This window comes from Neoarius graeffei, chromosome 1, assembly GCF_027579695.1.
Source record: "Neoarius graeffei isolate fNeoGra1 chromosome 1, fNeoGra1.pri, whole genome shotgun sequence".
NCBI classification, from domain to species: Eukaryota; Metazoa; Chordata; class Actinopteri; order Siluriformes; family Ariidae; genus Neoarius; species Neoarius graeffei.
This window is the reverse complement of record NC_083569.1, coordinates 76,890,899-76,915,643: the sequence shown is the minus strand read 5'-3', so window position 1 is coordinate 76,915,643 and position 24,745 is coordinate 76,890,899. Positions and strand designations below refer to the sequence as shown.

General features: G+C 39.7%; 1 protein-coding gene across 1 annotated transcript in view; it reads right to left on the bottom strand.

Annotated features, from left to right (window-relative positions):
- Window positions 1-24,745, bottom strand: part of pygmb (phosphorylase, glycogen, muscle b) — a 79,568-nt gene that overhangs the window by 36,667 nt on the left and 18,156 nt on the right. Inside the window, exons 2-9 of the mRNA XM_060929184.1 lie at window positions 17,236-17,337; window positions 14,968-15,046; window positions 14,763-14,866; window positions 14,513-14,644; window positions 5,297-5,408; window positions 4,997-5,079; window positions 4,731-4,874; window positions 191-283 (exon numbers count right to left, since the gene is read on the bottom strand). Coding sequence (XP_060785167.1) covers window positions 191-283; window positions 4,731-4,874; window positions 4,997-5,079; window positions 5,297-5,408; window positions 14,513-14,644; window positions 14,763-14,866; window positions 14,968-15,046; window positions 17,236-17,337 — 849 coding nt within the window. The remainder of the gene's footprint in view (window positions 1-190; window positions 284-4,730; window positions 4,875-4,996; window positions 5,080-5,296; window positions 5,409-14,512; window positions 14,645-14,762; window positions 14,867-14,967; window positions 15,047-17,235; window positions 17,338-24,745) is intronic.

The following is a 24,745-nucleotide window of genomic DNA, read 5'->3' as shown; positions in this document are numbered from 1 at the left end:
AATGGTTGTCTGTGTCTATGTGTCAGCCCTGTGATGACCTGGCGACTTGTCCAGGGTGTACCCCGCCTTTCGCCCGTAGTCAGCTGGGATAGGCTTCAGCTTGCCTGCGACCCTGTAGAACAGGATAAGGCGGCTACAGATAATGAGATTTTATACTCTGAAGTATACAGTGAAATAGACATTAGCATACTGTATCCCAGGACACTTTCTCCTCATCCATCAGGATCCTCATCAGCTCCGGGATGGCGAGGGCCGGATGCGTGTCATTCAGCTGGATGGCCACCTGAACGACAAAGCAAAGCAAGACGGGATAAAATCTCAGCAAAGAAAATCCCACAGACATATACGGAATGATTCAACTAAATTGAATTATGAAGGCGCATTACATGCATTCGCAAAATGTAAAGGTGTGCTCCTCTGTTCCATTTCATACCCTGATCAATCAGAATACATTTGTACAGGATTTGTCATTAGGTATTGATATCTTGCTTGAATGATTATAACCAGAACGTCGTCAAGGATGTAGCCGATCATCTGGCCTGCCACCAAAACAACCCTGACTACCAAAACATCAAATAGAACCGAAATGTGATGTGAGACAGGACCAACCTCCACGACTAATTGTTTACAACAGCAAAAATCAACAAAAGACTGCATTTTGTTCCTCGAGCAAAAACGTCGATCCCAACTGAATTCGCATGACAACCGAGAGAGGAGATACAATTCTAGTCAGAAGAAAACGTATGAAGTTGACCTAATTACTAATTTATTAGCAAAATACTGACAAAACAATGACCAAGTATTGTGCAAAAGGTCTAGTTCTTTCAAATAAAACAATCATGGGTGGGGTTCCCAAAAACCTCTTAACGCTAAGAGCATCTTAACTAGGAGGAGAGAGCGCATTCCAAAAACGTGGACACTGTACACAAAAAGGGCCAGAGCCGTCTCTATTTTCTGAGATGGCTGAGGTCCTTCAACATCTGCCGAACGATGCTGCGGATGTTCTATGAGTCTGTGGTGGTCAGCACCATCCTGTACGCTGTCGTCTGCTGGGGCAGCGGCTTGAGAGTGAAGGACACTAACAGACTCAATAAGATCATCAGGAAGGCCGGCCATGTTGTAGGCGTGGAACTGGACTCTGTGACAGTGGTGTTGGAGAAGAGGACACTGTCCAAAATAAAAACAATCTTAGACTGTCCTTCCCACCCTCTACATGAGGAGCTGATCAGCCACAGGAGCACGTTCAGTAAACGGCTGATTCTTCCACGCTGCACAACTGAGAGACACAGGAAATCATTCCGACCTGCTGCAGTCAAGCTGTACAATGCCACTGTATAACTGTGGTACACTGTCTTACCATGTATACTGTATCCTTAACGCAGGTGCAATATACACTACCGTTCAAAAGTTTGGGGTCACCCAGACAATTTTGTGTTTTCCATGAAAAGTCACACTTTTATTTACCACCATAAGTTGTAAAATGAATAGAAAATATAGTCGAGACATTTTTCTGGCCATTTTGAGCATTTAATCGACCCCACAAATGTGATGCTCCAGAAACTCAATCTGCTCAAAGGAAGGTCAGTTTTATAGCTTCTCTAAAGAGCTCAACTGTTTTCAGCTGTGCTAACATGATTGTACAAGGGTTTTCTAATCATCCATTAGCCTTCTGAAGCAATGAGCAAACACATTGTACCATTAGAACCAGGGCTTTGAACCACAAATTTTTTCCTATTGGTTCGTTCCGAACAGAAACAGAATTTTAACGTTTCCGGTTTTGGGTTCCACCATGAAATAGATGTTCCCGAACCGGTTAGAACAAAAAAATTTTGTTCCCGGAACGGTTAATTACGTTCCGTCAGCTGTTTAACAAATGGCTATAAAATTATGTCTCTGTCTCATCCGGCTTAAGCCAAATGTAGGCTAATTCTATTACAACCTTCATTAAATAAGACAAGAAATAATTCAAAACAAGTATTTCAAATGTTGGCGATTTGGATTCTCAGTATGTCTTCCCATCTACACAAACAGAAAAAGTACCAAAAATGAAAGATAATTCGTTTAGTGTGTTACCAAAGGCTAGTCAGGCCCTATGCATTGATAGGCTAACAGAGGTTAACGTCATTTAATGTTCGCGAGCCTCTCATTAACGTGGACAAATATATTGATATCGTGTTTGAAATTGATGTTTTTGAATAACGATAGACTGCAATATTTACCTCTTATTTAAGATGTGGAGACGTGATAGTAGTCCACCCTCCCGCTCTCTCCATTCAGTCAGCGAACGTCACACAGGAAGTGAACCCCAGCGGGTCATAGAAACTTGCGCAGGAGAAGAATGACTTTTTTATTTGTAGGCTACGGAAACTTTGAGGAACGAAATAAAAACCGGTATTAACCGGTTACCATTATTTTTAATAAGCGTTTCTGTTCCGGAACATAAAAAATAAAGTTTCTGGTTTCGTTTCTGTTCCATGTGAAATGGAAAAAGTTCCCGGTTTTCGTTTTCGTTCCTTGAACCGGTTCAAAGCCCTGATTAGAACACTGGAGTGATAGTCGCTGGAAATGGGCCTCTATACACCTATGGAGATATTGCACCAAAAACCAGACATTTGCAGCTAGAATAGTCATTTACCACATTAGCAATGGATAGAGTGTATTTCTGATTAGTTTAAAGTGATCTTCACTGAAAAGAACAGTGCTTTTCTTTCAGAAATAAGGACATTTCAAAGTAACCCCAAACTTTTGAACGGTAGTGTGTATATATATATATATATATATATATATATATATATATATATATATATGAATCATTGTATATCATTTCATTTTGCTTTTACTTAAGTTATTAAACTTATTTAAAATTTATTTTTATTTCTTTTTTCAGACGATTTTATCTTCTATTTTTAGACACGTTGACGACTTCTTTGATTCAGGAGCTTGGTAACAAATTTGAATTTCCCTCCGGGGATTAATAAAGTGATTCTGATTCATTGTGCTGCTTGCTCTACCATTTAGCCATGATCTTTGTGCTACGATGCTTTTGGGAAAACTCAGGCCAGAAGTGAAATCTATTGAGAATTGAGGGAAGAGATGGGATTTAACTGAAAATAAACAAGTTGTAGGAAACAAATTGTTGACAATAAGAAAAATCAACAAACAAACGATTGCATTTTGTTCCCTGATGGACGATCTACCCAAAACATCGATCAGAACTGGAAATCAGGTGAGAAATGAGAGAGGAGATACAATTCTAGTGAGAGGCCTGGAAAATTCATTCATTTGGTCTAATTATGAACTCGTTAGTAAAAACTTTGACAAAACAACGACCAAGTTGTGTGTGGCATGATGAATTCTTTCAAGCAAAATGATCGGAATGGAAATCCGTGGAGAATTGATGGAGGAGATACGACTTAACTGAATTGTGGACGACGGACAGATGACGGACGCCGTGCCATGGCAACAGCTCATCGGCTTTACGGCAAGAGGAGCTAAATATACTGTATGTACTGCAAGTCAAACGGTTTTGAACGCCCTGTATGAAAAATTTTGGTGAAACTAACCAAAAGATTTCACTGCAAACTATTAAAGAAAAATAGTTGGCAGTGAAATCCTCTGGAATTAGAAAATCTGTGACGGTACAGTACATGTGAACTGAGAAATGTTTGTGATGGTTTTTTGGGAAAGGAAAATCTTAGCTGATACTAACACTCTGTCTCATTGTCCAAATCTAGTCAAACAGTACATTACCTTACCAGTTGTGGCAGCAGGGGGCGTGGTCGAGCACCAGTTTGTGAACGGAAAGCAAAGCCAGGAAAGGTGAATGGCAAAGTGATCACGTGTGTGTGTGTCGAGTCCAGTCTCGAGTCGCCAGTGTTGAAGTCCAAGTCATTAAAAAAAAAAATGAGTCGAGTCCACTATTGATCCGAGTCGAGTCCAACACTCCAACTGCACCATTTCACGGTGGCTGTTTTAGCGCCGTTAGTTTGTTCCTGAGCATGACGTATGAACAGGTGAGTGTGCTTCTCTTTATCAGGGAGTGCGAAGTATTCTGTCAGAGAGGGTTGGGAGACGGATGTAAGTGCAGAAGGTGTGTTTATTAATATGAGTGAAGAGGGTAAACAATCCAGAACGGCAGGCAAAATTGTGAAACGGGCAATAGGTCGAGTGAGGCACAAATAGGCTATCGTAGACTGGGCAGAATCAAAAAGACGAGAAACAAGAAAATCAGGGATCAGGAAACCTAACAAGGAAATAAGGCTCGGTAATGTATCAGCAATGTAACTCACTCAATACTTCGCAAAGTAAATGTGTTTTCACTGTTTTTTTTTTTAATATAGACGCGCCGATTGCGCCTTAATCCTGTGCAGGTACGAGTCGTCGACGGTGCACGCGCGAGAGTCCGCTTGACGCGCGCGCTGTCCGGAACGTGCCCGAGAGTCTATCTGATGCATGCACCAAGGCGCGCAGGTGTGACACACTTGCACGAAATTAGTACAAAATTAATGTAGATTTGACAAAGTTGATTTGAGACTAGATAATAAATATCTTATGCCAAATTATGATGGCATGTTACAAAAAACAAAGAAAAATCTGAGTCCGAATGCAGTTAATGCACAAGTCCGAGTCATCAGTGCTCAAGTCCAAGTCGAGTCACGAGTCCTTAAAATTAGTACACGAGTTGGACTCGAGTACTACGCGCCTGCTATTTGGAGACTTCCAGTTCTCACCTTGTCAGGTAACTTGGTCAGGTCTGTGCGCACCACCTCTGTTGAGCCGAACTTCGAGGCCTTGAAACGGCGGATGATGTCCTGAAGAGTCGCAGCGACCACAAAGTACTCCTGTTTGAGACGGAGCTCCTTCCCCTCAAAGAACTGCCAAACACACACCAACACAGTTAACAAACCTACAGGTGCCATTTACTAATATTCAACTCAACTGCAGTGAAAACAGCCATGATGTGGCTTTTCCTATTGATCAGTTAAACTGCACTCACGTTGTCATTGGGGTAGAGCACGCGGGAAATATTCTCGGCCAGATTCCTATCCAGAACAGCCTGGATATAGCCACCGACATTAACTGTTAAACACAGTGCGTGTCAGTGTGTTAGGAATTCGGATTGCTTCTAATTTTCCCACAAGCTTTTAGGATCCAAACTATATGTATTCCATCTCTAAAAACAGTCTGAGTATAATAGGCTCTAGAAATGAATAAAACAATTTAATTAGTGTTGATATTTCAAAGACAATGACCATACTTGGACAGTGTATTCAATGATTTATGATGAAGGACTCACAGTCCTTGAGGTTAAATTCACAGGGAGCTTTGGCTGACCACAGTCTCATGGTGTTAACAACATTGTTTCTGTATCCAGGAACCGGAGTGTCATACGGCAGGGCCAGAACCACCTGTTCAAACAAACCATCCATGCTTTAGAAACTAATTCTTTCACATCAAACACCCAGTTTGTGTTAATAAAGACAAGACGATGATGACGCCACTTCAGAATACTTTATAATTAGTGAATAGAGGTGCCAAAACTAAAGACGTCCCTGGTAACACTTACCATGAAGGTTATACCAATAATAAACTCTCTTCATTATGTATAATGAGTTAACATTGGGCATTTTCAGTAGTGTTCACGTGGACACATTACATCACCAATATCCCAGAAACCCAGCCCACCTTTGCATAGTGGACATTTGATTCTTTAATTAATTAGACTCGAAAAATTATCAGAAAATCATAATTAAAAAAAACTTTACAACCTGTGAAATAACATGGCTACAACCAAACATAATGCATGAAGCAAACTGGAGCTGAACGTCTTCGGTATTGGTGATAATGTGTAATAAAGACTCCTTGTAATCCAGAGTGTTAATTTCAGAAAGGCATTGGAAACAAACAGTGCTATAAACGATAACGTCCTTTCATAAATAATTGTATATAAAAATACTGTGCAAAAGTCTTAGGCAGGTGTAAAGAAATGCTGTCGACCAAAAAATGGCTTAAAAATAAGACATGAATTGTTTCAACATTTAAAAAAATAAAATACTATAAACTGTAAGCAGTAAGCCATAATAAATGAAAAAGTCAATATTTGGTGTGAGACGACCCTTTGCTTTAAAAAAAAAAAAAAAAAAAGGCAGTCTGAGGTACAGTGAGTGCAGTTTTATAAGGAAATGAGCTGTAGGTTTTACTGAGCATCGTACAGAACCAGCCACAGTTCTTCTGGACACTTTGACCGTCACACTCGCTTCATTTTGCACCAAAACCCAGCAGACTTCATGTTTTCTTTATTAATCTGAAAAGTGCTCTCTTATGGAATATGCTGCTCGGATACAAACTTTTTTTCCTGTAACTTTTAATTTTGTGCTGGAAAAACAAACTTTTTCTACTCCTAAAATATGTTTTTGTACTGACTCGATAATGTAGAAGTCATAAAATAGAAATCTATAACAAAGTTTGTATGAAAAAACAAACAAACGAGAAGAAGACAGTCATCTATATCCCTATATACCAAGTTTCAAGATATTGTCATGTTTTTCCAAGTTCTGTTGCAGGAAACCAACGCTACCTCTTTACACTGACTTCAGCAGCCCATGGCATAAACCCACCGGACCTTTGGTCCAGGTGAGCTAAAAATTAAAGTTGCTCGCATTTCTTAGTATCAAAAGGCACATATACATTACTTAATCAACACACATACCAACTTTCAAGACCGTACCAGAACCTACCCCTAAGACTAACCTGAGAGACTAAGTCTGAAATTGTTTCCATGGAAACATGAAAAATTAAAATATGTCTCAAATTTCTTAGTATGAAAAGGCACATCAACATCACCTTGTTAACATATACACCAAGTTTCAAATCCGTATCATGAATAGTTTTGGATATATGCTCCTGAAACGAACACTGCTCTTCTTAGAAACTAAGTCAAAATCTATTTATGTAAAAACTTGAAAAATTACTTTTTCTTTTCAAAAATCCAAAAGAGCAAAAAGGCACCAGTTCATATGTTGCTTGAGATGTATATAAAAGTTTCATGAAGATCTCTTCAGTAGTTTTAAAGACATGGCCCGGAAACGAAAACGTGACCGGATGGAACCTGTTTCTATATCCCCCGCGAAACTTGGTTTGGGCGGGGGATAAAAATAAGGGGCCCCAAGACTTTTATACAGTACTGTGCGAGTGTGAGATGCAATATTAAAGCATTATAACATGCTGTGAACGCTTTCATAGGTCATATATATATATATATATATATATATATATATATATATATATATATAGCGCCTCGGTCAATTGTTCCACTGCATAACAGCAGTTTATATAGGCAGTCTGAGCGGTTCGAACGTCTTTCAGATGCCACCATGCAGATTCTATAATATTGGAATGAGAATCTATTGCTACATATTATTGTAGAGCTACACAAATCTGAAAACCTCATGTGCCTTACAGTGTCTAAATATTAAAGCTAGCTGTATTCGATTAGATTCAAGCTGAACCTCCAGTGGTGCTTGAAAGGTTTGTGAACCCTTTAGAATTTTCTATATTTCTGCATAATTATGACCTAAAACATCATCAGATTTTCACACAAGTCCTAAAAGTAGATAAAGAGAACCCAGTTAAACAAATGAGACAAAAATATTATACTCGGTCATTTATTTATTGAGGAAAATGATCCAATATTACATATCTGTGAGTGGCAAAAGTATGTGAACCTCTAGGATTAGCAGTTAATTTGAAGGTGAAATTAGAGTCAGGTGTTTTCAATCAATGGGATGACAATCAGGTGTGAGTGGGCACCCTGTTTTATTTAAAGAACAGGGATCTATCAAAGTCTGATCTTCACAACACACGTTTGTGGAAGTGTATCATGGCACGAACAAAGGAGATTTCTGAGGACCTCAGAAAAAGTGTTGTTGATGCTCATCAGGCTGGAAAAGGTTACAAAACCATCTCTAAAGAGTTTGGACTCCACCAATCCACAGTCAGACAGACTGTGTACAAATGGAGGAAATTCAAGACCATTGTTCCCCTCCCCAGGAGTGGTCGACCAACAAAGATCACTCCAAGAGCAAGGCGTGTAATAGTCGGCAAGGTCACAAAGGACCCCAGGGTAACTTCTAAGCAACTGAAGGCCTCTCTCACATTGGCTAATGTTAATGTTCATGAGTCCACCATCAGGAGAACACTGAACAACAATGGTGTGCATGGCAGGGTTGCAAGGAGAAAGCCACTGCTCTCCAAAAAGAACATTGCTGCTCATCTGCAGTTTGCTAAAGATCATGTGGACAAGCCAGAAGGCGACTGGAAAAATGTTTTGAGGACAGATGAGACCAAAATAGAACTTTTTGGTTTAAATGATAAGCTTTATGTTTGGAGAAAAGAAAACACTACATTCCAGCATAAGAACCTTATCCCATCTGTGAAACATGGTGGTGGTAGTATCATGGTTTGGGCCTGTTTTGCTACATCTGGGCCAGGACGGCTTGCCATCATTGATGGAACAATGAATTCTGAATTATACCAGCGAATTCTAAAGGAAAATGAGAACCAAAATAGAACTTTTTGGTTTAAATGATAAGCTTTATGTTTGGAGAAAAGAAAACACTACATTCCAGCATAAGAATCTTATCCCATCTGTGAAACATGGTGGTGGTAGTATCATGGTTTGGGCCTGTTTTGCTACATCTGGGCCAGGACGGCTTGCCATCATTGATGGAACAATGAATTCTGAATTATACCAGCAAATTCTAAAGGAAAATGTCACGACATCTGTCCATGAACTGAATCTCAAGAGAAGGTGGGTCATGCAGCAAGACAACGACCCGAAGCACACAAGTCGTTCTACCAAAGAATGGTTGAAGAAGAATAAAGTTAATGTTTTGGAATGGCCAAGTCAAAGTCCTGACCTTATTCCAATCGGAATGTTGTGGAAGGACCTGAGGCGAGCAGTTCATGTGAGGAAACCCACCAACATCCCAGAGTTGAAGCTGTTCTGTACGGAGGAATGGGCTAAAATTCCTCCAAGCCGGTGTGCAGGACTGATCAACAGTTACCAGAAACGTTTAGCTGCAGTTATTGCTGCACAAGGGGGTCACACCAGATACTGAAAGCAAAGGTTCACATACTTTTGCCACTCACAGATATGTAATATTGGATCATTTTCCTCAATAAATGAATGACCAAGTATAATATTTTTGTCTCCTTTGTTTAACTGGGTTCTCTTTATCTACTTTTAGGACTTGTGTGAAAATCTGACATTGTTTTTGGTCATATTTATGCAGAAATATAGAAAATTCTAAAGGGTTCACAAACTTTCAAGCACTGTTGTACATGGACATGTTTTGATGGCTTAGAAATTAACATTTTTACCTCGTCCTAAAAGAAGCTTGTAACTTCCTTAACATCACTGACGTACAGATCAAAGACATGCAGTGAGGTTAAACATGGAGCAACCTTGGACTGACGGACCCTTGAGCAAGTCACCTAACCCCCAACTGCTCCCCAGGCGCTGTAGCATAGCTGCCCACTGCTCTGGGTATGTGTGTGTGCTCAATGCTTACTTGTGTGTGTGTTCACTGCTTCAGATGGGTTAAATGCAGAGGAGGAATTTCACTGTACTTGAGTGTGCATGTGACACAAAGGCTTCTTCTTAAATCATCAGCACTCCCCTTACAAAAAAAAGTTTATTCAAGTGTGCTTCTAGTATACTACTTTTAAACTAAAAATAAGAGTATACTTTCAGTTTACTTTTTATTTACTGATCAGAGATATACTTTTAATAAAAGTTATACATAAGTGCACTTAGCTTATACTGAAAAGTATACAGAAAAGTCAAAGTCTATTAAGCTTATACTTAATTTATCAAGATATACTTAGTGTAAAAGTATTAAAATATTTGTGCCTTATATTTAAGTGTACTTGTGCTTATCCTTTTGATAGTAGCCTATAAAATATATTTTTTTTCACACATACTGGCTTCTTTGTGATATACGGCAGCATGTTTTAAATGCCATCTTTTAAACCTACATGTACCATAAGTTTGTGGTCATCTCTGGGGTGGAATAGCTTAAGAGTAAACAGTGTTGGAACTTAAACTTATCTTTTACAGTATGTACATAGTGTTATTAACCCACAAAGAGACAAACATTTCTCTTCTTTTATTCACCAACAAATTTGAAAACAAAAGGTGAGAACATTGTGACAGACTTGAATCATACTGGCTCTCATTATACGCAATCACCAAAATACATCTGAATTTTTGAATTTTCTTAAAGCTTGGATATCAATTTCAGTTGTCACTGCTATGTTTTTATACTTTGGCATTTAATACCATGTCGCTTTAAATTTTGATTTTTTTTAAAGAAAATGAATATGTTCTTAATCCTGAGTATCTGTTATTTTGTGAATTCTTACCTTTATAACTTCATTGGAACTTAAGGTACAAAACACTTAAGTTGTCTACTGGTAGTGTGCATGAGGTAAGGGTTAGGGCTAGAAAACTAATAGTATACCTAGAAGGGTAATTGCAGTAAACTTCAAAACTAAAAAGTGGACTAGATGTATATAACCAGTAACTAATAGTATATTTCCAATATGCTATAAAGCAGGGCTTTTCAAAGTGTGGGGCGCGCCCCCCCTGGGGGGCGCCAGAGTTCTTCAGGGGGGGCGCAACGTGAGGAGCCTTTACCAGAGACAAAATGGATCGATTTTTAGTACCTAAAGCTACAGTGAGTGAGGAGACACAGTTTGGGCCAAGCAAAAAAACCCAGAGCCTCCAGGATGTTGCGATTTGCAACTTCAGTGCAAATTCAACCAATCCCCGCGAATTCAGGGCGGTGTTACAATTATATCCAATCACCGCAACTTTCCCGCAAATTTGACCAATCGTTGGCGTCGTCTTGAAGTGACGTCGACAAACTACCTTCCGCCTTACTTCCGTGTATACGTTCAAGAGAAGCAGCATGCGCGCAGTGTTGCCAGATTGGTTTTAAGTGCATTTTGGCAGATTTTGAACATATTTTGGACTGGAAAACGTCAGCAGTATCTGGCAACACTGCATGATGTGCGAGTCAGTGTTTATGTCGGCTTAAATTCTGTTACTGAAAGTGTGTTATGTTTACAGTGAAGGACTGTGTGCACTTTATTTTTTTTTTTTACTTAATACAAGAAAGTAATGGATGCCAACATTTTTGCCAAAATGGTATTTTATTTTCCATTGTTTAGGCAGCTTCAGCATCATACTGTGAGATTCTGTTCAAATTTTTTTTTTCTTCTATGAAGCCTGAGCCATTTATTTTATTAGTTTATAATTATTGTTTAATTTAGTCTTCAGGAGAGACTGCCTGCACACAGCACTAGTATTAATAGTTTTTTTTCTTACATGAAAGCTGAGGCATTTATATTATATTTTAAGGTAACTTCATGTTGTGCTGTGAGGTTCTATGCACTTTAACTTTTGAACCAACAGGAGCATTTGGATAAGTAAAGCCTATTTTTCTGCATTTTTGGAGTCCTGGTAATCTTTTATATTGGTAAAGTTGTTTATAGGACCATTTCTCAGTGTCTTTGTTTTTTAATCAATAGTTTTTCAGTAATAACTTAATATTTAACATATCACTCAATTTTAATCACAAAAAGAGAAAATCGCAACAATTTCTCGCAACTTTCACTTCCTCCCGCAATGTAATCGCAACAAAAACCTAAAAAACACCGCAACTTTCATCGCAATTTTTTTGGGAACCCCCCCGCAACATCAGACATTTTAGCCCACAACAATCACAAAAAAGGCCCGCGGAATCCTGGGGGACTGGAAAAAGAAGGAAGTATGACCACGATTATTTAAAGTTTGGATTTTCATGGACTGGATCTGAAGAAGATGCTCCACTGCCACAGTGTGTTGTCTGCCAAGAGGTGCTAGCTAACGATGCTATGAGATGTTTAAAATGTGTAAAACAAGATGTTTAAAATGTGAAAAAGAAAAAAATAAAAATGTGTACAACAACCTTTTTTTTTTTAAATACGAATGGAACATTAAGTATAGCAACAACAAAAATTGGGGGGGGGGGGGGGGGGGGGGGCGCTGTTGTTTATTTGCTCTCCGAGGGGGGGCTCACTCTCCCACACTTTGAAAACCCCTGCTATAAAGTATACTTTTAGAAACTAAAAAGTGGACTAGAAATGTGTAACGAGTAAACCAGTAGTGTATTTCCAGTATACTACAAAGTATACTTTAGTAAAGTAAAAAGTGGACTGGAAGTATAAAACAAGTAAACTCGTACTATATTTCCAGTATACTATGAAGTATGCTTTTGTAAACTAAAGAGTGGACTACAAATATAGAACTAGTAAACCATTAGTATATAAGTTTACTTGTGATGTACTTGCAGTACAAAATATAAAAATACTTAGTTGTATACTCAGAGTTTACTTCTCTAAGACTTAACGTATACTTTTTATAAACTAAAAGTGGGACAATTTAGTCACAAGAAGTATTAGATTAGTTTACTTACAAGTATACTGTAAGTACATTGAGATCAGTATACTTTGCACACAAAAGTATGAATGAATGAATGTATTTTATTTCGAACATGTATAAAAAAAGTAACTATTTGTACATACAAAAGAAAGAAAACGAGAAAGTGACAAAAAAAGAAGAAATAAAATAAAGAGCTAAGACATTACAATACACCGCACATTGTTCGAAAAAGGAGTGGGAAGAAGAACAACACTTTTTTAATTTCCCACCCCTTTTTAACTACCCCGAAATCCAAACTACATAATACACCTATAAAAATATATACCATATATACACTTCATGAATATCTATATAAATATATAATTACAAAAATAAATATATACTACATACCATATATATCTCTATAAATATTTAATTCCAAAATTAAATATATACTACATTCCATATATACACTTCATAAATATCTATATAAATATATAATTACAAAAAATATATATACACACTATATACCATATATACACTTCATATCTATATAAATATATAATTACAAAAATAAATATCTACTACATACCTATCCCTGTAAATATGAAGATATAAACTATCCCCATAAATAAATATATACCATCTATACCATATACTAAGTTAGTTCTAAAATAACAATCAACCCTATTCTATTTATCCCTCATCATCCTCCGTTAACATACTTCCTCTTCAATATACTTGTTTAAAAATATTTTTTGTACCTTTTTTTAAACAGATTTATATTTGCACTTTGTTTTATTTCTGTCTCCAGTCTGTTCCATAAAGTCACCCCACAGCTCGATACGCACATGCTTTTTAAGTAAAGTATATTTCTTTAAGTATAATTAAGAAAATGAACTTGAAGTATACTTCTTTTTGATAAGGGTAAACATACAAGTGCATATTCTGGACCAATTTCATGTTTTGTTTTTTTTTATATGAAAGAATGTACCTTTACACACTCATCCAGAAGAGTAATTTTGCACAAGGCCGTCTGTCTACAGCAGAAAAAAAAAAAAAACACGTCTGGAAAAATCCCAAGGGAGTCTGGAGCCAGATTCGTGACGTCACCTGCAGGCGAGAGCTTTGCACGGTTTCAGTGCACAGCCTGTGTACACCAAGCGCTCCCATTTCTCGCTCATTGTCCGGTCTTTTGGGAAACGATGAGTACTAATCCCATCAAGATTGGTGTTGCTACACCCTCCTACGATGCATCTGTTAACCATTTTAATAATTACGCGATAACGTTGAAGAAATTTGCAGAAAACCACCAGGTCGTTTTCTCATAAACAAACCAGCGCTGACGTAGGATTCAGAGGGAGGCGTCCCGCACGCGACGTCACGAAAATCAAATGTTTGCCGGGAAATCCAAATGCCAAGTTTTTTCAGAGGCGGACCAATTCGCCTCAAATGGCTTGATTTCAACTGAATTTTTCTGGTATTGCGCAAGGTAAAAAAAAAAATGCAGAGAATGCAAAATGTGACAGATATTTGACCTAAGTTTAATATAAAATTGGAGAATTACAGTGATCTTGCTCCTGAATTTACCCGTGATATGCACTTTAAAAGGGACAAGTGATGGTGAAAAGTGTTTCTTCACTAATAAGAATAAGCTGTTTCAAATATATATTTTAAAGACGATGAGAGAAGATTTGGCAAATTTCAACATTAAAAGGCTTGTTTTTAATTTTTTCAGGCCCAGAAACTCTCTCCTTGTGATTAAAAAGGAGCTCACAAGGCATTTATAGTTTTAACAAAGGGGTGTGGAGTCAGTTGTGTGGAAAGAAAAGGATTATATACATTTTCACTGCATTTGCAGTTCATCTCAACAGTAACAGGAGCTTTTTTTTAAAAAAAGAAAAAAAAAACCACACCATACTGCTTCTTTAAATGTTTGCAATGTTTCTTACAAGCTGGCTCACTGTTAGCGTGAGACACTTTTTTGCAAAACAAATATTTCATGTTCAGAACAAGACACCACATTGGTGTTGAGCAAGTTCATACCTGTGTATCTACCCATTTGACTCCGTCGGGCTGGTGCTCCACGCGGCCGTAAAAGTGCACAGGGCGCATGTACTCGGGGCGGGCCTTTTCCCACGGGTTACCATAGCGCAGCCAATCATCTGCCTCCTCAACCTGTCAGACATCAGTCAAAGGAATGTGGAACAGTGAAATCTGAGGTCAAATAGCTTTAGACAGGACATTACTGTTCACTCACTCTCTCTTTCTCACACACACACACACAGTCACTGACCTGCCAACCACTGGTGATTTTCTGGTTGAAAATGCCAAACTCGTAACGGATTCCATAACCATAAGCTGCCAAACCCAGAGACGCCATCGAGTCGAGGAAGCAAGCTATGGAGGATTTACAGGAAGGAAAAGATTTTTTTTTTAATACTGGGCAGCATAGAATGAATAACAAACCTCTTACATACTGTTTAATGACAGACTCCAACCTGCCAGACGGCCCAAGCCCCCGTTGCCCAGGCCTGCGTCCTCCTCAATGTCTTGCAGCTCCTCCATATCCAGACCCAACTACAGAGAAGATAGATTTAGAGAAGTACATGAAAGAGAGCTACAATCCTGAAAGGCACTTGTCATAACTTGCAGAGTTCTCATTTTAAAAGGTATTTCCACTATTTGGCACTTGGTGAAGGCTACATCACAGTGCCCTTCAGTTCTTCGAGTAGCAAAACATACAATGGTGCTTGAAAGTTTGTGAACCCTTTAGAATTTTCTATATTTCTGCATAAATATGACCGAAAACAACATCAGATTTTCACACAAGTCCTAAAAGTAGATAAAGAGAACCCAGTTAAACAAATGAGACAAAAATATTATACTTGGTCATTTATTTATTGAGGAAAATGATCCAATATGGGGCGGCACGGTGGTGTAGGGGTTAGCGCTGTCGCCTCACAGCAAGAAGGTCCGGGTTCGAGCCCCGTGGCCGACGAGGGCCTTTCTGTGTGGAGTTTGCATGTTCTCCCCGTGTCCGTGTGGGTTTCCTCCGGGTGCTCCGGTTTCCCCCACAGTCCAAAGACATGCAGGTTAGGTTAACTGGTGACTCTAAATTGACCGTAGGTGTGAATGTGAGTGTGAATGGTTGTCTGTGTCTATGTGTCAGCCCTGTGATGACCTGGCGACTTGTCCAGGGTGTACCCCGCCTTTCGCCCGTAGTCAGCTGGGATAGGCTCCAGCTTGCCTGCGACCCTGTAGAACAGGATAAAGCGGCTAGAGATGATGAGATGAGATGATCCAATATTACATATCTGTGAGTGGCAAAAGTATGTGAACCTTTGCTTTCAGTATCTGGTGTGACCCCCTTGTGCAGCAATAACTGCAACTAAATGTTTGCGGTAACTGTTGATCAGTCCTGCACACCAGCTTGGAGGAATTTTAGCCCATTCTTCTGTACAGAACAGCTTCAACTCTGGGATGTTGGTGGGTTTCCTCACATGAACTGCTCGCTTCAGGTCCTTCCACAACATTTCGATTGGATTAAGGTCAGGACTTTGACTTGGCCATTCCAGAACTTTAACTTTATTCTTCTTTAACCATTCTTTGGTAGAACGACTTGTGTGCTTAGGGTCATTGTCTTGCTGCATGACCCACCTTCTCTTGAGATTCAGTTCATGGACAGATGTCCTGACATTTTCCTTTAGAATTCGTTGGTATAATTCAGAATTCATTGTTCCATCAATGATGGCAAGCCGTCCTGGCCCAGATGGAGCAAAACAGGCCCAAACCATAATACTACCACCACCATGTTTCACAGATGGGATAAGGTTCTTATGCTGGAATGCAGAGTTTTCCTTTCTCCAGATATAACGCTTCTCATTTAAACCAAAAAGCTCTATTTTGGTCTCATCCATCCACAAAACATTTTTCCAATAGCCTTCTGGCTTGTCCACATGATTTTCAGCAAACTGCAGACAAGCAGCAATGTTCTTTTTGGAGAGCAGTGGCTTTCTCCTTGCAACCTTGCCATGCACACCATTGTTCAGTGTTCTCCTGATGGTGGACTCATGAACATTAGCCAATGTGAGAGGGGCCTTCAGTTGCTTAGAAGTTACCCTGGGGTCCTTTGTGACCTCGCTGACTATTACACGCCTTGCTCTTGGCGTGATCTTTGTTGGTCAACCACTCCTGGGGAGGGTAACAATGGTCTTGAATTTCCTCCATTTGTTCACAATCTGCCTGACTGTGGATTGGTGGAGTCCAAACTCTTTAGAGATGGTTTTGTAACCTTTTCCAGCCTGATGAGCATCAACAACGCTTTTTCTGAGGTCCTCAGAAATCTCCTTTGTTCATGCCATGATACACTTCCACAAACATGTGTTGTGAAGATCAGACTTTGATAGATCCCTGTTCTTTAAATAAAACAGGGTGCCCACTCACACCTGATTGTCATCCCATTGATTGAAAACACCTGACTCTAATTTCACCTTCAAATTAACTACTAATCCTAGAGGTTCACATACTTTTGCCACTCACAGATATGTAATATTGGATCATTTTCCTCAATAAATAAATGACCAAGTATAATATTTTTGTCTCATTTGTTTAACTGGGTTCTCTTTATCTACTTTTAGGACTTGTGTGAAAATCTGATGATGTTTTAGGTCATATTTATGCAGAAATATAGAAAATTCTAAAGGGTTCACAAACTTTCAAGCACCACTGTAGCTTTATTCGCTAGTAGATTTTGTTGTACATCTCACCTGGTAGGTGGCTTCATCGCAGGCACTCTCCAGGGCCAGATTGACCATGGTGTTCTGCAGGGTGCGACCCATGTAGAACTCCAGAGAGAGGTAGTACACACGCTGCAGATGGGAGAGATAAGTGCATTCGATAAGAGGGCTACATTTTAACTGCTCGTGTCAGCACAGGCCTAGAAATTCGTACATTTTTTCACCAGCCAGCCGGACTAGTTACCTTCCAAAGTAACTCGCCAAACAGAAAATCAACTCGCCAAAATTCGTTCATGTATGAATTTTACTTCTGTCAAAAATAACGCAAAAGAGAGTAGTTACCATTGTTCATGATTAATGTGTATTTATTTCAAGACCCGAGTATTTTGAGACTGTTGTTAAATACATAAATGAGAACAACACAGAGCACCATAATATAATATCAACAAATAATAATATATTGGAAAACTTGGCAACTTGGTGTATGAGTATTGAAAACAAATATACTGACGATCATGACTATTGCACCCAAAATATGTCCAACATGCTTTCTGTATTTAACCATTTATGAGAGAGAAAGCATTAGGAGCTTCATATTGACGAGGAATCAACCTGAAAAAAATTAATTATTCCATAAAAATCGTATCGCAGCCAAGGCCTACCCTGCTCCCACGTTTGCTTACAAGTCCTTTGTTGTTTCTCCTCTTCAGACCGAGGTTGCTTTGTCCCCATCTCTGGCGGTTTCTGTACACCTTTCAGAAAATTCCACATCGCAACGTAGCTTTTGCAGATGTAGATGTAAACAAAAAAAAACAAACAAACAAAAAAAAAAACACGTTTAAAAATGGGCGATAACGTGGCCACATCTATTGAATTTGAGAACGTGATGTGACAGCGGTGGCGTGACCAAGCGTCGGTCTATGAATGGAGGGCGGAGTCAGGGAAGGTAAGTGGTGGAATCATTGCACCTGATGGGGATTAACCTGTGTTTGTGTGTCTTCCCCAGTGACCGCACCCTTTAAAAGGAGAGGAGAGCAGAGAAAGGGAGCTCTCTCCTCCCAACCACAACACGTGCGCGCGCGGCTGGGAAGTGATAAAAGGCTGAAAAGCTAGCAATAAATAGTTCATTGAGAACTCAGTTCTGGTCTGCCGTTGTTCTGTAAAGTTATCCTACCTCTTGGATTTGTCCTACCAAGCCTACTGCGCGTGCGCAGAACACATGACATCATATCTTGGAATTTGGACCGAGTTTTGTCCTACTGATCAGCTGGGCTTATAGAAAATCAGAGTATTTCACACATTTGCCGATTTTTATGTTTTGTGCGTATTGGTCGAGTCTTTGGCCAAGTCAAATAATTTGTAATGACTTGTTTTGAATAATAAAACGGTCTGTATGAGAACTTGCTTATGCTGTCACGCAGTGGGCACTGTAGTCAAAGTTATGACGGGGCATCGTTTCGTTTGTTTATAAATACTGTATTTTATACGTTTCTGAATTGCAAATATGCCTACATTACGCATTACAAATGCGTGAAATACTCACCGATTTTCTATCAGCCCAGCTGATCGGTAGGACAAAACTCGGTCCAAATTCCAAGATATGACGTCATGTGTTCTGCGCATGCGCAGTAGGCTTGGTAGGACAAATCCAAGAGGTAGGATAACTTTACAGAACACCGTGCTTCTGTGCTCCACCCACCTGGTCCAATACTACATGTGATTGCCGCGATATTCAACGAGATGCGTCATATGCATGCGCAGTCATGAAAAAACCGACAGCCTGACTCGTACACAATATGATTCGGAATTCTTCGGTAGTTTCCGTCCTGCAGATAAACACATCGATTAACACAGACACGGCACACGCTTAATATGTGGCGGCTTTAGTTGACAGTGTCTGAATCTTCGCTATATATTTTTTATTTTCAACTAGCCAGCCGGGCTGGCGAGTGACAGGAATTACCTGCCAAATGATAAATTAAGTCGCCTCGGGCGACTGGACCACCGCGAATTTCGAGCCCTGCAATATGATCCAAAATACTGCAACTCAAAATCGAAAAGTACCACGATACAAGCAAACCGAAGTTACAGACAAAATATGAGCATGCTTACCCGTCCGATGATCGTTAAATTCTTCTCTGGAGCTTTTTTAAACATGGATTTCTCTCACTCATCCACGCACAAACTGGTTGTCTGCTTCTCAGCTTTTCTAAACTCGAAATTCATCCATGGAGTATGAGCTTGGTTTGAGGACCAGGTAGGATGCGATGTCCAAGATTGAAACGGCTGGATATTTGTCAGTTTCTCTGCACCATGGATTATTAGGCACCTCATAAGGGTCAATGCTGTATATTCTTGCTGTTTTTTCCTGATATTTAAGTTATTCCACGAAATGGAGTCGTACATGAGCTGATAGCACCTCGTCGGCCCTCGTCGGATTACTCCATTTCGTGGAATAATCATTTTATTCGATCCACATTCACTGGATTTTGAGAAACCAAACATTTTTTATTTTTTGCAAATTCAATAAATAAAAACTTTATACAAAACGTCCGACAAAATCACTTCCGCTTAACAAACCGGCGAAATGACCGTAGCAATTTGTGAAAAATGCTATAATCTCATCTCATCTCATTATCTCTAGCCGCTTTATCCTTCTACAGGGTCGCAGGCAAGCTGGAGCCTATCCCAGCTGACTACGGGCGAAAGGCGGGGTACACCCTGGACAAGTCGCCAGGTCATCACAGGGCTGACACATAGACACAGACAACCATTCACACTCACATTCACACCTACGGTCAATTTAGAGTCACCAGTTAACCTAACCTGCATGTCTTTGGACTGTGGGGGAAACCGGAGCACCCGGAGGAAACCCACGCGGACACGGGGAGAACATGCAAACTCCGCACAGAAAGGCCCTCGCCGGCCCCGGGGCTCGAACCCAGGACCTTCTTGCTGTGAGGCGACAGCGCTAACCACTACACCACCGTGCCGCCCAAAATGCTATAATAATTCTTGAAAAATATAACGCTCTTACCATCAAATACTTTTATTCCATATTTTGCTGCTTTTTTAAATTTTTTTTTTTGGGGGGGAGGGGGGGGGGGGGTTGTTTCCAAGTAGAGTTTTTCATCCGCGGTTGGTTCAGCTATTCTGTACTCTACTCACGGTATATGAGCTGATATCCTAGGAGTAGAGTAGCCAATCAGAGTGTGTGATTGCTCATATCCAGTGAATGTGGATAGAATAATGTTGTTTAGCCTTTGAAGCAAGTGATTGTATACGGTTTCTTCTGCGATGTGACTTAAACATCTTCATACAACTGTCAGAACTGACCTTACACATGGTGGCCAAAAGGGCTGCCATGGAATACGTGACGTGACATCAATTTAAAAAAAAAAAACCTCTATATTGGATATTAGGGTTTGCGCTATACTTTGAAACCTTTGTAGAGCTCTGATGCATTTCAGTGTAATGTTGACCCTGTGTTAATGTAAATTGACAAAGCTAAAGTGAACTGGAAACCATTAAGAAATCACATCCCAGGGCTCGAAATTAACTTTTTTTCTTTGTGTCCCCCAGTGGTCCCGAATTCTGTGTTGTATTGTCCCGAATGGAAGCAATAGTGTCCCCATTTTTTTCCTCTCTGAAATAACCAGTGGTTAATATTATCATATGAAGTTACTATTATATTTGTAACTATGCGATTTTGAACCCTTTATATCATTTTTACAATAAGTCACAAGACACAAGCGACACATGTCCTATACATCATCTACTTCAAAATTACAGTTATTGCATTTTCAGTTTATTAAACTTTGGCGATCTCACTGTATGAATAGATACCCGTTTATTTAAAGGGGCCAACTAGCTCATTCAGAAAATGTTTCAACTCCCGACATCTGCAGTACACTTTAGTTGAAAATAAGACCCCTTTTATGTTCATTTCATCTACTTATACCTTGAATATCTGTTGGCACTTATAAGGCCAACTTATAATTTTCACCATTACCGTTATCCATTTTCATGAACTTTCCGTTATCCATTTTATGAACTTTCGCTGCTGAAACGTGGGTGCAAATGTTAGCAACATCAGCATAGTGGCAGCAGGTCCTAGCCTAGTTGTGCTGCTGACTGACTAAACTTTCTGAACTAGAAAGACACCAAGAAAACTCACTTATTCTGTTGAACGGTATCTTCCGTCAATATCATCCACATCATTCCTGTTGTATTTTATAACGTGTCTAACAGTGTTCATTCAGTTCATTCAGTTGCTAGCGTTGCCTGCAGACCAGGCAATGACACTTTGGATTCTGAAGGTCCCGGAGACTAGGGTATTAGGCAGAAAAAGAAATTTACCAGTCAAAAATAATATTTTATATAATCCTGATAAGCGCCGCAGGTGCGAAGACGAGCGCCGCAGGCGCGAAGTCCCTCTAGGGGGGTCTGGGGGCATGCCCCCCCACAAAATTTTTGAAATTTAGACTTCATTTCCTGCATTCTAGGACATTTTCAGGGTGAAATGGCGTGTAATTTTTGATCAGAAATATTGCATATTTTTACTTTGTATTTTTTTCAGTTTCACTCCTGAATGTATCAGATGTATGTATGGTGTTTGATTTGGTAACAAAAGTGAAAAGAAAATAAACAACAATGAATTGTATATAATCTTTTGATCTAGTTACAGTATTTAATAAAAAAAAAACCCAACAGTATTCTATTTTACCATACCCCAATGAAACCCCCTTGTTAATCAATGTATCACACATACCTTTTCTGTCTTTTTGTGGAAAAACGAATCAGTTTTTGTCACATTCAATTTGGGGCGTTTGTTGGGATTCATCTTGATCCAGAAGAGTGAGTCAGCAAAAAAAAATGCGGTTCTCCCGCCAAGAAAGAGGAAACTACAACGCAGGGTGTTTGGCAATTTTCGACCAATCAGAATTCGCGATTTATTCAGTCCGCATGTTACAAGATTCAGTGCGGGCCAAAATGGCGGAAACGATGAAATATTCTGATTTTTCATTTCAAGTTTTCAGTATTTTTCGTATTAAACTGTGTTTCTTACGATTTGTAAATGATGGCGGAACCACACACGGACTGGCCATCGGGAGTAGCGGGAGTTTTCCCAGTGGGCCGGTGGTTCAGTGTGGGCCAGCGGAGAAAAAAAAAAAAAAACAAAACAGTTGCGCGCTGGCCTTTAATATGATAAGCAATGTTAACAGTTTCTTTAACAAACTGTTAACATTGCTTATCATATTAAAGGCCAGCGCGCAACTGTTTTTTTTTTTTTTCTCCGCCGGCCCACGCTGAACCACCAGCCCACCGGGAAAACTCCCGCTACTCCCGATGGCCAGTCCGTGTGTGGGCGGAACATAACTGGATTTATCGGATGACATGTGGGAGTATTCATGTGCGAAAATTTTCGGCATTATCGTCCGTTTCAGTATCCGTCTGTGTGTATACTTGCCCGTTGAAATCGGCAATCGCCCGTCAAATTTACGGGTGGACGGGTCTCTGCCTAATACCTTACCGGAGACGTTATGTCTGGGCTTTCAGTTTCTTCCCCGCGGTCGGTCCGCTTCAACCACTTAAGCATTTTTGTTCTGGCAAGAGTGGGCGCAGCGTGTGCGCTAGCAATTCCATTCCAAGTCCATATAATGCGGACTCCGGCCGAAGATTCTAGAACAGAATGCGCTGCTCTGTAGCCTACTGATGCAGGTGCATCGAAAGTGTAGCTACTATGTATTTTTCGCTGTTAACGTTTTAAAATTAAAATTGACAAATTAGGTGAATGTCTACGTATGTGTTACGGCTTTGTAAATAATATTAATGTAGAACTTTTTTTTCTAGATCTATTTTTTTCCATTGTCCCGGGATTGTCCCAGATATGATAATTTTGTGTCCCGATGACATTTTTTATGGTCCCCGGGACATCGGGACACCGTTAGTTTCGAGCGCTGTCACATCCGCTGCAGGGCTCAAAATTCGCGGTGGTCTGGTCGCCCAAGGCGACTTAATTTGTCATTTAGCAGGTAATTCCTGTCACTAGCCAGCCCGGCTGGCTAGTTGAAAAATAAAAATATATACCGTATATGAAGCGAAGATTCAGACACACCGTCAACTAAAGCCACCACATATTAAGCGTGTGCCGTGTCTGTGTTAATCGATGTGTTTATCGGTAGGACGGAAACTACCGAAGAATTCCCAATCATATCGTGTGCGTGCGTGCATACGCGTTCTGGTTGGGGAGAGAGAGCTCCCTTTCTCTGCTCTCCTCTCCTTTTAAAGGGCGCGGTCACTGGGGAAGACACACAAACACAGGTTAATCCCCATCAGGTGCAATGATTCCACCACTTACCTTCCCTGACTCCGCCCTCCATTCACAGACCGACGCTTGGCCACGCCACCGCTGTCACATCACGTTATCAAATTCAATAGATGTGGCCACGTTATCGCCCATTTTTAAACTTTTTTTTTTTTGTTTACATCTACATCTGCCAAAGCTACGTTGCGATGTGGAACTTTCTGAAAGGTGTACAGAAACCGCCAGAGACGGGGACAAAGTGACCTCAGTCTGAAGAGGAGAAAAAGGCCGCCGATAAAGCGTACGAGAAGGAGAAACGACAAAGGATTTGTAAGCAAACGTGGGAGCAGGGTAGGCCTTGGCTGCGATATGATTTTTATGGCATAATTAATTTTTTTCAGGTTGATTCCTCGTCAATATGAAGCTCCTAATGCTTTCTCTCTCATAAATGGTTAAATACAGAAAGCATGTTGGACATATTTTGGGTGCTATAGTCATGATCGTCAGTATATTTGTTTTCAATACTCATACACCAAGTTGCCAAGTTGTCCAATATATTATTATTTGTTGATATTATATTATGGTGCTCTGCGTTGTTCTCATTTATGTATTTAACAACAGTATCAAAATACTCGGGTCTTGAAATAAATGCACATTAGTCATGAACAATGGTAACTACTCTCTTTTGTGTTATTTTTGACAGAAGTAAAATTCATACATGAACAAATTTTGGTGAGTTGATTTTCTGTTTGGTGAGTTACTTTGGAAGATAACTAGTCCGGCTGGCTGGTGAAAAAAAAAAAATGAATTTCTAGGCCTGTACTGAAACAGTTTCTCTGTGAAAAGTATTTGGGATACTTCAATTACAATTCAAAGCAGTTTAGTAGCATTTGATGTGGAAAAAGTCATGTATACTCGTGTATGGGTCTGTCTCAGAAACTGGGTACTGTGGGGTCCCCTACTAAATATACTCAGTCAATAAACTATACGGTTTTGAATGGTGATGCTGGTTTTAATTTGAAATAAAATGATGAAAGAAATAAATCTAGATAAAACTAAGTCTTTGATGAGAATATTCAGAATTTGGCAAAAATTCTGCAAATTTGTGGAAAAATGGCAGCTTGATCTGGTACATGATAAATGGTTGACTACATCGCATTCCCTTAAAAAGGTTGTAGTCCACTGAAAAGTCTACAGTTATCACTAATTGTATTTTAAGTTGTAACTTTATAC